General features: G+C 44.1%; 1 protein-coding gene across 1 annotated transcript in view; it reads right to left on the bottom strand.

Annotated features, from left to right (window-relative positions):
• The window catches only part of ZMAT4 (zinc finger matrin-type 4), a 345,324-nt gene that overhangs the window by 259,992 nt on the left and 68,669 nt on the right, over window positions 1-16,663 (bottom strand). Inside the window, exon 2 of the mRNA XM_059909471.1 lies at window positions 9,791-9,896. Coding sequence (XP_059765454.1) covers window positions 9,791-9,892 — 102 coding nt within the window. The 5' untranslated portion in view covers window positions 9,893-9,896. The remainder of the gene's footprint in view (window positions 1-9,790; window positions 9,897-16,663) is intronic.

Raw genomic sequence — 16,663 nt, 5'->3', positions numbered from 1 at the left:
GCCACAATTAAAACAAACAAAAAGTGGAGGGTCTAGCTTGCTGCCATTTGTGAAAAGTAAAGAAAAGGAAAAATTAAGTTGTAGCAATATGGGTGGACCTAGAGATTGTCATACTGGGTGAAATAAGTCAGAGAGAGAAAGACAAAAATCATATGATATCGCTTATATATGGACTCTAAAAAACAAATGGTACAAATGAACTTATTTACAAAACAGAAATAGAGTCATAGATGTAGAAAACAAACTTATGGTTACCGGGGGGAAAGTGGCGGTGGGGAGGGATAAACTGGGAGATTGCGACTGACATATTTACACTACTATATATAAAATAGGTAACTAATAAGGACCTACTGTATAGCACAGGGAACTCTATTCCATACTCTGTAATGAGCTATATGGGAAAAGAAACTAAATAAGAGTGGGTATATGTATATGTATAACTGATACACTTTGCTGTTCAGCAGAAAGTAACACAACATTGTAAATCAACTCTAATAAAAATTTTTTAAATATTAAGCTGCATCGATATGCATAGATTATTTCAAAGAAAATCGGTCACCCAGGGTTCTTCTGAGAAGAACTGGGTAGCTGAGAAATGGGAATAAGTGGAAGAATTTTCACATTATACACTCTTCCACACTTTTTGAATTTTGAGTCATATAAATTTACCCCCTCTTCAAAAATAACCGAATAAAATGTTAAAAATAAAAAGACTAAATATTGATATGTTTATCCCCCGCTCTTTTCTTCAAAGACTTTAAGAAGACATATCAAAATACATCCACCTCTAACGCAAAAGGATGAAATAAATAATTGAGAGGTACAGATTTAAACTAAAACAGGGGAAAGAAAATAATAACATCCAGAGGTAAAGTGAGCACAGTAAATGTGCACACAAAATCCTGTTGCTGGATGCGGCCATGAATCTGGTGGATAAAGCAAAGCAGGAAACTAGATCAGAGTCAAGGGCCTGTGATAAAGCAGCCTCTCAAGCAGAAGAACACCTTTTCTTATAAGGGAGAGCAAAGAGAAATTTATCCCAGCCAGCCATCTTTAGAAGATTCTGAGATACCAAGGACAGATCCCCAGCTTCTGCCCACAGATGGAGAGCCCCTGAGGGTGGGGTAGGCAGGCCGCTCACCACCTGGGCCCCCCAGAGCTCAGAGCCTGGGAGACCGGATGGCGGGGCCCAAAAAGGCAGAGCAGAGGGGGATCCTCCCAGTTGGACATGCCACTCAGAACACAGGCTCCAAATTCCAAATGGAAAATCTCTGGGCTTGACCAATTAAGTCGGAGGAGTTGGAGAGAAAATCCTCATTTGATAGCATTGTATTTCTTTGTCTCAGACAAACAACACATGTTGGCTTCAGTTTTCCACACATCATGGAAATGAAATAGGCATCAACTTCACAGGGGTCCCCAGACACGTGATTGCCAGAGTTGTTTGTTTGTTTGTTTTTAATACATTTATTTATTTATTTTTGGCTGCATTGGGTCTTCGTTGCTGCACATGGGCTTCTCATTGCAGTGGCTTCTCTTGTTGCGGAGCACGGGCTCTAGGCACACAGGCTTCAGTAGTTGTGGCACGTGGGCTCAGTAGCTGTGGCTCACGGGCTCTAGAGCGCAGGCTCAGTAGTTGTGGCGCACGGGCTTAGTTGCTCCGCGGCATGTGGGATCTTCCCGGACCAGGGCTCGAACCCGTGTCCCCTGCATTGGCAGGCGGATTCTTCACCACTGCGCCACCAAGGAAGTTCCCCAGAGTTGTTTTTTGTATGTTTGTTTGTCAAGAGCACTCCCTTGGGGATGTACAGCCTTTCCTCTCTTCCTCTTTCTTCTCTACGTCCCCCCCTCCATCCCCAACAAACCCACAGCAGGTCCTGGTCACGATGTCCCTCTGGTGTCACACACATGCAGTGCACAGAGGCAGTGCTCTATGTTCACCAAACCGGCTCCATTTTCCTCCAGGGAACCCAGCTAAGCCACATTGGTTGCCCAGCTTCTCATGCAGTCAGAAAATATAGGCCTGAGGTCTGGTCAGTGGAAAGTAGGTGAATATGGTGTTGTCACTTGCAGACCTGGCCCCTAAAATGTCCTGCACAGTCACCCACATTGCCCATTGGTCCCCCAAATGTCAGCTGGACTTTGACACTCAGAGCAACTGATGGCTCTATCATCTTTGTCAGGAGCAAAGACAGAGGAGCCTCTGTCAACTTTAGTCCTAAATAATTACATGGTACAAAACCCCCTCTGCTAACCCACAATGGGCTATAACGCAGGCAGTAAAGAAATTTTTATTTCTAAGATGCTGAGATTTTTGTGACTGCAGTTAGCCTACCTCGTCTAAGATAGAAATGGGGGTTCTCCCATAACAAGACACCAAATATTTGGCATTGGCTTAGCAGGTGGAGAGTTAGGTGGGGAGGGTACAGATACAGCAGATCTCGGATATACAGTGACAAAATATTGGCAAAGCTACTGCCTATAATACCCCGGAGGGCAGACCTGCCTCCAGAGCTTATGGTGCTAGAACTCGATGGTTCTGCACTAGGAAGTGGTTAAAATTCTAAGAAAACTAGAAGAGAATGGAAAAACAGATTGCTTGGATAGATGTTACCTGTTCCTAGTTGCCTGTTACTGATGTTCAGCTAGGTTTTTTATAAAAGTATCAAAGAACTACAAGAACTATGATGTGTAGCTGACACACTAGCAAATAAATATAAGCAAAATAAAAAGCTATTTCAGAAATTTGAGACTTAAAGAGTTGGAAACGTCATTTGCTAATTGTTTCTAGTCACCTCAAAGTAAGAGATGTCATTTTTTAACTTTTTTTTTAATTGAAGTATAGTTGATTTACAATATTATGTTAGTTTCAGGTGTACAACATAGCGATCCCAAATTTTTATAGATCGTACTCCATTTATAGTTATTATAAAATATTGGCTATATTCCCTGTGCTGTAAAATATATCCTTGTAGCTTATTTATTTTATACATAGTAGTTTGTACCTCTTGATCCCCTACCCTACCTTGCCCCTTCCCTCATTGCCTCTCTGTCATTTTCAAAGACATTGTGTATTGCAGACCCTGTGAGATTTCTCAGTTGCACGTTGTGACTCAGGCCTTTGGCAAAAATCAGATTAAGGATGGGTCTTTCCACCCACTTTTAAATAACCTCAAGGTTAGCCACGATGAAACTGAAAAATAGAGGCACAGAAGTAAGGAAGCAATATAATAAACAGCCTTGAAATTATGTCTGGGAAAAACTATGGTTATGACATGAGGAGCTTTCTGAAAGGAAACAAATCAGAAGCCTTCTATATTACTGAGAGAATTGTATTACTAAAGCTGTTATGATCTGGAATAAGAAAAGCTTTGAATAGTCTCCAAACCTTACATCAATCTCAGGCAGAAAGTGGGCTGTGAGTGCTGGCGGTCCCCAAGGAGGATGGAGGACCCAGGATCCGTTTCACATGTGTCAAGGAGGACCATGGACGGACAGGGAAGAACTCTGGGGGCAGAGCCAGGGATCACTGGGGAAAATGAACAAAAAGTCCCTCCCAGAGGGGAAGATCGGAATCTATTTGGGTAACTTCCCCCACTCCCTGGAAAGAGAAACTTCCCAATGCCTGCCCTGCAGGATGTCAACTTTGCTATGGACTAGCGGTTACTCTCTGCCTTCTTTTCTTCCTTTTTCAGATGGAAAATATTACTGCTGTCATCACCACCCTAAAGTGTAAGAGAGGGAGAGATGACATTTCTCTTTTGTTCGTTGGTGGCTGAACCAAGAGGACTCACATCCACAACTGATAGAGAAAGCCACTCCCCTCCTGGAGATCCTGACATTTGAGCTGTAGGCAGTGACTGGGTAGCACCTGGAGGCTGTTCCCATGGAGATGGGATGCATGTGTTCCACGTGCCCCAGGGAGAATGTAATGGTGACCAGAGGGGTTGACGCGGCAGAGATGATCCTATGTGTTCACTGCACCCATTTCATTTCCTTAAACCCTGAAAGAGCATTTCCCAACTTCCCCTGCAGTTAAGTGGGGCCATGTGACTGAGTTCCAGCCAATGGAGTGTGGCCTGGCTCCTAAAATCCTCTGAGTGACGTCATATGCTCTCAGCAAATGAGAACTCATTAACCAACTGCTCTTAACCAATGAGCAGTAAGCACAACGTCTGACAACTCCTCTTGGTCAATGTCTGTGTTGTCCCGAGTCGAGTGTGATCTTCTGCCTAGTATTGTCTACTTCACTGTAGCTTCTCTATTAATCATTTATTTTATGTTCCACTAAACTGTATTAACTAATAATAAGTGATAAAAGGTAAACTGGCCAGACCTGCTGGAATAAACAATAGAAAAACATAAGAATAGGAACAAATTTCACAGAAGCTCAAGAGTCTTCATGATTTGGTCAAGAAACAGACATCGAAGAGTATCAGGCAACCAAGGACATGAGGAAAGGTAGTAAGGATTGCTTTAGCCTGGGCAGATGCACCAATAATTGTAGTAAGAGCATCTGGGAGAAATTAAGCATGTGATGACTATAAGAGATCTGAAGAGACTAAAACAGCAAATCTCAGTGTACAATGCAAAGGAGGCATCTCCACAGGACCCTGCAATAAAGATCCTTTGTCGTCCTCACACAGTTAGTACTTGCATCTCCGGGAGCACATCACCAGTGGTACCCAGGAGAGATGCGAGTGGTGTGAGGATACAGTGAGCCCTGCCGATATTCAAGTCCAGTTAGCGTGGTACCTGGCAGGACTGATGCAGAAACACAACACAACATTGACCCCCAACTCTCACACATATGCCAGGAGTTGTCCAGCTTGCATGCTTACTCAGGCAATTAGCAAAAAGAAGAAGCAAAGTGGAGACGAAGGTATGAGGGACTAAGGGGGAGAAGGCAATAAAGGCATTGGTAACACCAAAAAGTCAAGACAGTAATCAGCATATATTGGAGACCTCATGTGTACCTTGTTGTCTCTACCCAGGAAACACTTATGCCCCATTCACTATTGGACCTATAGAGACTAAGAGAGTGCCCTTCAGCTATTCCCCACTTTAAACAGAAGCTAAGGAAGGCAGAGTTCTGTTGGAAGGCCATCAAAACAGGTGAAACTGAAAAATCCATTTCAGCATGCCTCTGCAGACCCAATGCACCTGCCCCTAGATTCTGACATTCCCAGGGGGACTGATAGGGTTCACTTGCCAGGACTGACATTACTACAAGATTCAGAGATGCCCGAAGAGTTCCCCATCAGTTTAGAGAACCGTCTTTCCTATAACTGCAGAACTGTCACCTCTACATTGAAGGCCGCTCCGAGAGTATAGAGCGACTCCAAACGTACAGCATCGCGTGTTCTGGTGCATCCATGAACGCTTCCACTACACCTGCCCCACTGCTTCCCTCTGCCAGTCCCCACCGCAACCTCCTCATCACCCTCGAAGTGCCACTGAGCAACAGCCATGGGCCAAGCTGTGGAAATAAATGAGAAACACAGTGCATGACTCTGGCCTGCCCTCAGGAAGCTTGCAATCTTGTTTGGAGGTGCCTCTGAGACACGGATTTCACAAGCAGTGATTAATTACACAGCCGGCAAAGTAACACAAGGGTATTAGGGTTCACAAAACGGGCAAGGAATCGGGGCTGGCGCGTTGATGGCTGGCTCCCTGCCTAACAAGAGCTTTTTCTCTCCTGCTAGATGTGATCATTCATCTTCTTCCTTTAGTTTTACTCCAGAAAATAATCTTTCTGTCCTTTTAGTTTCAGTTCTCATAGTCTTCCAATCCTCTTCTTCCTACACTTAGAAAACCACCCCTTCCCTCATGGCCTCAATGGGAAACAAGTTCTAACCTCTGTAACATTCAGGCATATTCATTTGAAAGCTTTCTCTTCCCCTCTGTGTCTGTGTCTACTTGTTCTATTGATTCAGACTATTCAACCAGTGAGCAGAGACAACATCTAATTATATTTTCCACCAAAACATTACATGTTATTAATGCTTAGTAAGTAAGAAAAACAATAATGTCTTTATGTTTCCCCTTTTTTTCAGCCCAGGACTTCATATGTAAAAAGAGATCTTAAAAAAAAGTATAGCATGGAAGGGTTTAGTCTATTAGACATATATTAGGTTGTGTCCTCCTGTAAAAAGGCTCAGGCTTTTAAATGGGACATGAAGCTATTAGCCATTACACGTCTGCTCTGTTTTTTTTCCTCCAGCTTCAGTGGACTGGCACGTTAGCCTCTTGGCAAAAGTCATATCAAGAGCTGTTCTTTTCCCAACAATACATCTTGACCACCGTCGATGGCTGTCACTCAGAAATGCATAGTTTTTTTTTTTTTTACACTCTCAAATACTTAAGAGCCTCACAAGAGTCCAGACTCCCCTTTCCTTACCCCTTGATCACACCCTACCTGTAGGTGCTGCCAGCCTCTCTCCTCCAGCACAAATCTTCCAGTCCAGCCAGGCCAGCCTCCTTGGAGATTCCAAGCCTTCTTATTCTAGCAACCTCTAAATTTAACGCATCCACTGAAACCTCGAAAATTCACGTCATCCCCACAAATCTCTCTTGACCATAATAGCTCTTGGTGATGACTCACCCTTTTGAATTTGGAATATGCAAAGATCTAAAAAATTAACAGCACAACATAGCATATACATCAGAAAGTCAAATGGGCAGAAGAATGAACACTCTGTTTATATCAAGTTAGATCAGCCTCTTTTTAGGAGCAGAATCTACAGAGCCTGTTCCCAGTCTCACACACATAGATACCACACTAAACTATCCATGGCTTTTCCTTTCCAAGGAAGTTCATAAGCCTCTTGGTGGCAGGGACTATTCCTCACATAACCCAGAACCGCCTGCAATATCAAACGTTAATAGTGTTGGGCACGCAGAAAATACACGGAAGATTCCCACTGATTTGCCCTGTAGGGAGGCTGGGAATATGATCTGGTCAAACTGAGAGTAAAATCATACTGAAGCAATAAATCAGTGAAAGAGCACTGAGAATAACTGTAGACACATTTTCAGTGAGCTGACTGGGATTTGGGACCGTAATGGAGCTGGACCCTCTGAGACCTTCCCAGGATGGACACCCACCCATGTCCTCCGCCTGCCTCTTTGTCTGTAGGAGAACGTTAGTCAAAGAATAAATTTAATCAGAGAAGTGAGAAAATGCAGAAAGAAAGGAAATGGTCAAGCAAGACAAATAATATTACTTTAACCATTAAACAAAGTCAAGGACCTTCCTCCAGGGCTATAAATAATATTCTGAGCCACGTCCTTCGAGCTGTTTTGCAGATACTGAAACCCTCAGCAGGTGGGAGAAGTAAACTGTGTGCTGCCCACAAACACGCACACCCTAGGCTGGTTGGAGCCAGAAGGCTGATGATGTTGATTCCCACTTACATCACCACCGACCAATCAGAAGAATGTCCACGTGCTCACCACGCCCTGCTCCTTGAACACTGTAAGACTCCTCACTACCCTCTCCAGGGTGGGACACACAGTCTTGAGGACATTAGGCCCCCTTTGCCTGGCAAAGCAATACAGCTATTTCTTTCTACTTCCCCCAAAACTCTGTCTCCGAGATTTAATCCGGCCCCGATGTACAGTGGGCAAATTTTGGCAACAGGACTCACAGAGACCCACTCTACGTGCAATTTCAGCAGAGCGGGTGTGTGGAGGGTGGGAGGGATGAATGGCATGAAAATATCAGTTCTCAGATGGCCTTTGAGATCATCTGATAGGAGCCATCCTCCTAGAGATGAAGAACTGGGGACGTCTCCAACCAAAGCTGGAAGACCAGAGACCACACGAGGTGTGCTCAGTCCCAGCTATACCCTTTCGGAACCCGCAGCAGCTCTGCATGTGTATTTTCCCCGAAGCAAGTACCCACCTCTACCTGGAAGCAGGGGATGAACCCTTGCCCAGAGTTCCCATCCCTGGTTAACGGGAACACATTTCATGTTGTTCTGATGATATGTAACTCGGTTAACTGCAGATCTGTTGTGATTGCTTTCTCTTCTCCCTCTCATCTATGCTACACACAACAAATCTTAACACATCCTCTAAACAATTAAGTTATGCCACAGCTGGTGCAGTGTGGTAACAGGAAAACTTGAGTTCAAATAACTAAACCCGTAGCTGAGCTGCTAAGATGTTTTTCCTTTAAAAAAATTGTTGTTTTCGATTTTCTGACATTACTTTTCTAGCTCAGGTAACAAAAAAGCAGTGTTTGGACAGTGTCACCAGGTTATTTTTGTAAACAAAAGCTCCTTGAACAGCTCTGATGTGCACATGCTGTCCCAGGAATTATGGAAGATCAAATGAATAAAACTCTCTTTCTGGCCTCAAGAATCTAGTAAGATGATTAAAAATGGAACCCAAAAAGTCTAATAAAGGGAGAACATAATAGGAGGCTGTGGAATTTCAGAGCAGGGACAAATTCCCTGATTTTCCTTCACTGGGGAAATGGAATTAATAAAAACCATATGTGTTTACAAAGCAATACCTACAGATTTTAGAAATTCTTAATTTCGAAAGATGGCTATCTTCCATGTTGATCATTCTTCTGCATTCACAGTTCCTTCCTCTTCCACTCAGTTGCCTACTGACAAAAGAATATGCTGACTTTTTTCACAGAGGTTGATTTTTAAAAGTTTTCTCCGAAGAGCAAGTTTTCTTTGCCTTCATCCAAATATTGCTGCCACGGAGTTAATAATGAGAAATAACGTAATTTTGCACGTTTGCCACACTGTACAGCTTCCAAAGTGTTTTCACAAATGCTATTTCGAGGGGTCTCTCTGGTCACCACAAAACCCTGAGGAGCACACGTGGTCGATGAATGCGTCGCTCGGTATGTGTGTGTGCGTGTGGTTATTATTATTTTCCTCGTGCACAGAGGATTCTGAGGCTCTGAGGAGTTTGGTGAGTGACAGTGACAACTGGCATTTGTCAGACAAAAAGAAAATTGCTGGCTAAGCCCTCTAAGCTAAAATTACTTACAAATTATTGCCCTTGAAAGCTCATGTTCTTGCTGGTATATGTTCTCTTGCAAAGCTAATGGCCCTGAGCAACATCTGGGGGCCCAGGCTCCCCTTTTCTCCACACGTGTCCCCCCGCCATTCCCTCCTCCGAAACTGGTCGACCTGTCTCCTCTCATCCTCTCTTCCCAATAAAAGATCAAAAAGCAGCCATTTGAACTTCCATCCTAAAAAGCCAAAGCCAATGAATTATGTCCTTCAAGAGTATTTGGGCTTTAAAACTTGGGCATCACCCTGTGGGGGGATGTCTTCTTGCTAATAAACACCTTTGGGGGCAGCAGCCAGAAGGTGGAAGGAATTTGGTGCTGAACCACTGATGCTGCCATGTTTCCCTCCAATGATGAAGAAAGGGCCTCTGAGCTTTTCTTCAGGGTCAGAGAAGGAAAGAGAAGCTGGCACTAATGCAACCTGGGCTGTGTCCCTGAAAGGAACTTCAGGGATGAGCAATGACAGATTTAACAAGTAGAGAAAGCGCACTGGGTCCCCAGGGGCTGAGGGACAAAGGAAAAAGCAGAATTTGGGAAGCAGCCAGGGGCCTGAGAGTGACATCCTCAGCGCTCTCTCCAACCCCACGCGTGCACATTTGTCCTGGCCTGATCTCAGACTCGCCGGCTCAAGCCCTGTGCTTCTCAAGATCTGCCCCAGGTCGAGAAAGCAACACCCTCAAGTCCCACAGCCTTGACCCAGGCTACTCTTGCTTCCATTTGAACACACTGAGTGGGCGAAGCTGTTCTTACCTCGTAGTGGGCCACGCGCTGAGATTCCGATATCAGCTGTGCACTGCACACTTTGCAATAACTGTCTGTAAATAACTCCTGATCGATATCGGAGGACTTCATCAGGCTAAAAGAGGAGCAAAAGAAGAGAAAAGCAAGATGAATCCACTGCTTTGGTTTTTATGCAGGACACTAAGTGTGTGAAGAAGCCAGGAGCCCGGTACCAGATCCAATGATGGTGACAGTGGGGGAGATCTCCCCAAACCTTTGGGGTGATCATGTCAATCGACCTTAGTAAGTGTATAGGTGACCATTTTCTCATAAATGCTCAACAGTGTGGCTGATACCCCGAAAAACTGAAATCCAGCTTTAGTTTTCTTTGTTTGACAAATCAGACCTACATCTACTGTATTGTCAAGGATTTATGTGAAAAGACATCTTCAAAGATGATTCATATTAGCAAAATATTGTAAGCACACAATATAGCCAACAGTAGGAAATAGGTTAAATGAAATTCTGATACAGCCACACACTAGAATACTACATGGCTCCTAAATCCAAACTCCGATCAAATCCTTTAAGAAAATATTTAGTAAAATAGGAAAAAGTTTACCATTAACAACAAAGGTTTACAAATCAGTATGTACATAATTATACTAATTTCTTTTAAAACATGTATAGGTGTGCAGAAAACCATTCCAGGAAGTTTTAACAAAAGGTTAATAGCAGTTATCTTTGGGAGATTATAGGTAGTCACGTAATTTTCCTTATTTTTACATTTTCTACAATGAACATGGATTGCTTTTGCAGTACATGGAAACAGGTTAGTTTTGTAAAGAGACTTATAAGCAATATCAAATTGACTTTTGAGTTCAATAGCTTTACTCAGACAATTAAAAAGTAAAATCAGATTAAAGTATCACTTTCTTTGCAAGTCTATGCCTTGTAAAGTGAGGAGCCCTCATGATTCCCGCTGACTTTTCTACATGTAGGGTAGAGGAAATTCATAAAGGTCACTTCCACCGCTCCACACCACAAGTGAGACCACAAAGGTAAACAAACATATCCTCAAATTCCAAACCCCAAACCAAAATGCAGCCAATGTTCTCAAGCTTGTGAAAGTGAGCTGACACAGAGGTGTCTTACAGTAGCTGATATGTAATGTCACCACCCTGGAAACACACACCAGCACATCAGGATGCTTTTCTCTAACCCCAAAATTCGTTTCATCCTACCTCCTACCTGCCAAGCAAAGAGTAAGGACTGTGCCAGAGGCCATGCATATGAAGAGGCCTGAGAAGCCGAGACAGCAGGGTGGGGTGGGCACCCTGTATGGTGGAGGATGGAGTTCATCCTACTCCGACACCCTCACCGTACACATGACACTGTCCAGAGTCACACTGCTGATGTTTGGCATGGCCACAGATACAGCCCAACTTCCCTGATCCCAATTCCCACTCTCCAGCCCAGGTCAAGCGCTACCTGCAAGCTGCATGATATGGTAAGTCACTAAACCTTCTAGGTCTCAGTTCTCTCCCTATAAAAGTTGAGAAAACAACATTTTCCAGGCCTCCTTAGAGAACTGTGGGGAATATCAAAAGGAGAAATCTAGAAGAATGTACTGTATAAACTGTAAAGCTCCTTTTATTTGAATGGGAATCACTATCCCATTTTTACTGACATCCCGATGTTGGTAAGATATCGGGCAAGTCTGGATTAATGCAACAAGATGAAGGACTGTGGTCCATTTTAAGACATTTAAAAAAATCATCTAAATAGCTGGGTCATGGGAGTAAAGTATCCGCCTGAAATAAAAGGCTGCCTACTCAACAACTCCAAACTCACTTTCTACCTTACCTTTGGCTATCTTGGCCCGTTAGGGCATTTGTATTAAGCAGTTCAAAAGGATTCACAGTTTCTGCTCCCAGGAGACAAGAGTACCTATGGTTTGCAATGCCCTGAGTCCCAACAGTAATGCCAAAGAGTAAGGACCAGTGATTCTCACAGCTGAAATGGACCTGTTATTTCTGGAAGGATCGTTCCGGGCAGACAGCCTGGTCAACTTGGAGTACAGCACCTGCAGTGCCTGGAGGCTCACGACCTCACATGGCAGCCTGTTCCAGAGAGCCTGGCAGCTCTAGTATTTAGGTACTTTTCAGGTTGATTCAAAATCTGTCCCCCTGTAGATTTCACTCATTGATTCTCTTTGGGAACAACACAGAATTATTCTACTCCCCTTTCTCATGAGATCCCCTCCCTCAAGTATTGAAGATAGCTCTCTTCTATCTATTCCCAACACCTGTCCTGCCTTATCGTCTTGGTCTGTGTCTGTCTTTTTATGGACCATCTTCAAAGGCAATGCCAAGAGCAGAATGAAACACTCCAAATATGTCAGCAGAGGATCACAAATCCAAATGACCCTCCAAAACATCCACTGTCATTTGCAACGGTCTGTATTCACAGCCTAGAGTGCAAATGGAGAAGAGGTGTTTTGATGATGCGAAAATGTAGTACAACATTTTGAAATGTCAAATGGGAAAAGAAAACTTGGTAAGGTGTATTTTTGAAGCCAAGCTCCTATAAGTAGTTGTGTTTAAATATTATCGTGTTCCCTGCTATTTCTAATAAAGAAAAGCACGAAAATAGATTCACGGGTGACCTGGTTAATAGGAATCTCCAAACTCAATGCACACTCCCGCCTCATTATACAACTGACTGCAGAAATCAAACAGTGTGAAAGGATATTCAAGGTACATGTCGGACCAAGCAGGGCCCGTAGGAGTCTGAGTCTCGGTAAAGCAGCTGTGCAGCAGAAATAGCTTTAAAGGCAGAATATAAAATGTGTATACTAAAAAAAAAAAAAAAAAATCAAAGAAAGAAGAGAATATCCTGGCTTTTTCCACTGTTTTATATAAGAATATTGACTTGAACAAGCCCACATACAGTAAAATGGTAATAAAGACCCCTCTGAAATCGACATGGCCCGAGTAGAATACCTGAATGAGTTAAATTCCAGTGGGACGCTATCAGTGAACAAGTGTCAGACTGGTTTGTGCATGAGACCTTTACTCCAAGAAAAGAGAACTCTTTCTGTGTAGGTCACTTTAGACATGCAGAGGGTCTGATTTATGATTCAAAGAGTAGACTTCCCGAGAGGAGAGGCTGCCACTTGCTCCTCTCCTCCAGCTTGTTTAGAATAGGATTCCCAGCTTCACTGGCCTTCAGAAGTACAGGAGAGCTGGGAAGAAAAAGGAAAACTTGACTGTCTTTCCTTAACCTTGTCCATGGTGCTGAATCATTGGCTAGAGCTGAGATGGGGCTGGGCCATTGATCACTTACTGGTCAGTCATACTGTCCATCAGGGCCAATGTGTGGTGACACGCCCCCCCAAACTCTAAGAACATGCTGATTGTACTGAACTCTGACCAGGCACTGGGGCATTGTGAGGAGGGAGACAAGAGTAAGGGAAGCAGTCTGATGTCCTGAATTTGAAACTGATCTGAAGGAAAGCTTCCTCAGTATTCCCCACCCTGGCACATTCCAAAGCAAACACTGAAGACTTGAATAACCTCTCTATCACTCTTCAGTATTCACAGAGGAAAGGGCTGCCTGTATTGTAGGAAAGTAAAGGCCCAGAGTAGAATTGGAGGCAGTATTAGAACAGGAACGTGATTAGATTCTCACTGGCTGTCCTAGGTCTCTATACAGCAATAGACCAAGGTCTCTATATAGCAATATTTAAATGTGTAGCGGTGACAGTGTAAGACTCAGAGGTGTAGTTCAGTATAATAAATAAAGAAAATTTGGAGGGGAGAGATTTTGTTTATTCAATAATGGCTACTGAGCATCTATTATGTGTGAGGCATCGGGATAACAGAAGGCACAGATCCTGTCTTCCAAATTTTTATGAGCTATTGAGTGAGAAGAGAGATACCCACCAAATACAGGCTGCAAGTGTAATTGGCTGGTAAAAAGTGCTACAGGATTTGCAGAGACAAGAGGCATTATAGGGAACTCTTCAAGGAGGCTCTATAAGAGTTGAAATTTAAGGATGGACAGGATTGGAGTGGAGAGAAATGGGTTCCAACTTGGGAGCTAATTCTTTTCCCTGGCACAGGAGAAAATCCTACTGTCAGTAGGTATAAGAAGATATATATGAAGGGCACTGGTGGGCTTATTTGGGATTATGCAACATGAGGGGAAAAGGCAGCAAGATGCAAGGAAGAGAGGGGTACACAAACTTCAAGGTCCAGATGGAAGCAGGAGAGCCAGGTCCCAACACATTTCTCAAGGTGTAAGGAATGGCGTTTTTCAGGATCTTCAAATGCAGATGTGAAGCCTTCCTTTCTGCTTCTTTCTGCTCCTCAAGAGTAGATTTCAGGAACACTGGCTGAAAATTCAAAGAAACCTGAGGCTTCATAGCCGAGATTAATATTCTTCATTCCATTCCATTTCTAATAATGCTAAAATAGCTTCTGACTTAAAGATCCCAAAACCCATGCAGGGCTCTTCAGAGAAAAACAAGACATTAGTTCAAATCCAGGTTTGGTCACTTGCCAACTAGGTTTTTTGAGCAAGTTATATATCCTCGTTGAGCCCTGCTTTCCTCATTTGTGAAATGGGGTAAACATTCTCACAGTTATTGCGGTGATTAGAGAAGGTGAAGCTTGAAAGCATCTAACAAAGACTGTGGCATATGGTAGACACTCCAAAAACAGGTATTACCACCACTGGTATGAATATTATTAATTTTATATTATCGTTATTCTTATTTTCAGGAGGGATGCTGTAAATATTGAAGCAGAAAAATAAACAGAACCACATTCAAGACTAAGGGGGAAGATAACACAGTCGGTGTGCTGAAATCATAGCTTTTATTGCCTTCACAGGCTTTCTCTTTTGTATTAACAATATCATCTACAAAAATGTCTTGTTTCTACTGATTCCACTGCCAGCTGATACTCAGGCCTTATGCTTGTGAAGACCCCATACTTCACGAATGTTTAAAACCTATTTTTGTTGTTGGTAGGTGCTGATACTGGCAGACGGAGCAATTTGATGAGAACTGCGTCCTACCCTCTCTCTTGCCCACGTGTGCTCTTCCCGCTGTGACCTGCTCCCCGGGTGGACGCAGAGGAAAAGCACATTCCACCCGAAGTCTGGGGGTAGACCAGTTCTCTGCACCCATAGCCACTCACTGTGGTGGCCCTGCGGTGGCCACAGCTCTCACACTCCCCAGGGTGGCATCTCTGCTCCCATCCCTTGGAGAGAGAAGCCCTCGGCTTGGTGATCCCCACCGCTGGATATCCTGTCACAGATTTTGGCATTTTCCCTCCGAAGCTTATCTACAAGATCTAATAACCTAACCTACTCTTCACTCACTCTCTCTCCCCTCACTAGCCCTTTAAAAATAGGATTTAAGACTCATGGCAATTTCAACCACAGTGTTACTCTTACCCTTGGGGGCATATTTCTGCATTTCCAAACTGCCACTCCGTCTGACTTTGTGAACTCATCAGTATCAGGGACTGCATCTAAAAATACTCCCAACATGGGACTTCCCTGGCAGTCCGGTGGTTAGGACTCTGGGCTTCCACTGCAGGGGGCACAGGCTCGATCCCTGGTCGGGGAACTAAGATCCCACATGCTGCACGGCGCCGCCAAAATAAAAAAAAAAAGTACTCTCAACAGCGTTTGACTCTGGTGAAAACTCTAGACCCAGAAGGAACGAAGATTTTATTTTACTACTATAAACATACTAAGTGGTGCTTCTGAGTCAGGCTTGGTTAGGGCTAAGAGCCTTACCACCTGATTCAGTTCCTCCAAGAGGCAGGTAACATCATCAGCCTCATTTTCCGGATGAGTAACTAAGGCTTCGGATTGAGTAACAAGTTTGTAAGTGGCAGTCGGGTACCAAGCTGGGGCTGACTCTGTGTCCATCCGCTCAGCCCTCATCCTGGCTCCCTCCCTGGGGTGGAATTCAGCACGGTGAGCCTTTCAGTCTGTTCTCCTATCGCCTGTCTAGGGAGCAGCATTAAAAATATGAAAATGAAAGTGTCGGGCAGACATCCTGCCCAGAATTCATATGTTGTGGCCTGGAGAGCCCCAACTGTCCAGGTGGAACCTTGGAGGCTGGAACTGACCTCAGGGTCCAGACACTTTTACCTGCGTTTATCTAATCAAACTGGGATGTGCTACCGTCTTCCCGCACATTCTACCTCTGTTCTGCCTGCACATCGGTAGCCTGACTCACCCTCAGGTTCAGTACCTACTTCTGCCCTCCCATTTGGCCTGACACCCTGCAAAACCAGCCCACCCTTCTGTCTAGCCTGGCTGGCTCCTCTTCATTCGGCTGGGACCCTCCACTCTATGTCCCGTGCCCACCCCAGCAAAGGGCTGGACTCCCGCGGCCACAGTGCCCCGTGCGGAGAGGCTAGACTTCTGTCTCTTTCAATTTTGACAAGCTGAATGGTTGACTGAAAATGCCACCAATTAAAACGAACTTTCCCCTGGTTTATGAACGCGAAACAGACAGGAGGAATCCTGCTGCCGTTTACATTCAGCCACATCTTAAAATTAAAATTATTAACATCAAAAAGACTATTGAAATGGTTCCTATTTTGTTCTTACCAATACTGGAGGGGATCAAGTTCTACTCAGAAGGAGGAAAGCTATGAGAATCGGGGCTGGTCCATTTTCAGCACAAAACAAATAAGCCTTGGTCTGCTTCTCTGTGATACTTTGAGGTCTTATTCTACGGGCGAAAGGGCCCTGAACTGGAGCCCACTTTTGGTGTTCTTGTGTCTGTGGCCTGATCTGTGCTCCCTTCCCCTTTCAGGCTCTGCCACTGTCCTTCTGGGGCACATAAACCGCCTTCCCCGCGAGCCTTCCTGT

Source organism: Balaenoptera ricei, chromosome 21 (assembly GCF_028023285.1).
Source record: "Balaenoptera ricei isolate mBalRic1 chromosome 21, mBalRic1.hap2, whole genome shotgun sequence".
Classification (NCBI taxonomy): Eukaryota; Metazoa; Chordata; class Mammalia; order Artiodactyla; family Balaenopteridae; genus Balaenoptera; species Balaenoptera ricei.
Note: the sequence above shows the minus strand (reverse complement) of the source record. Positions and strands in the feature narration are given on the sequence as shown.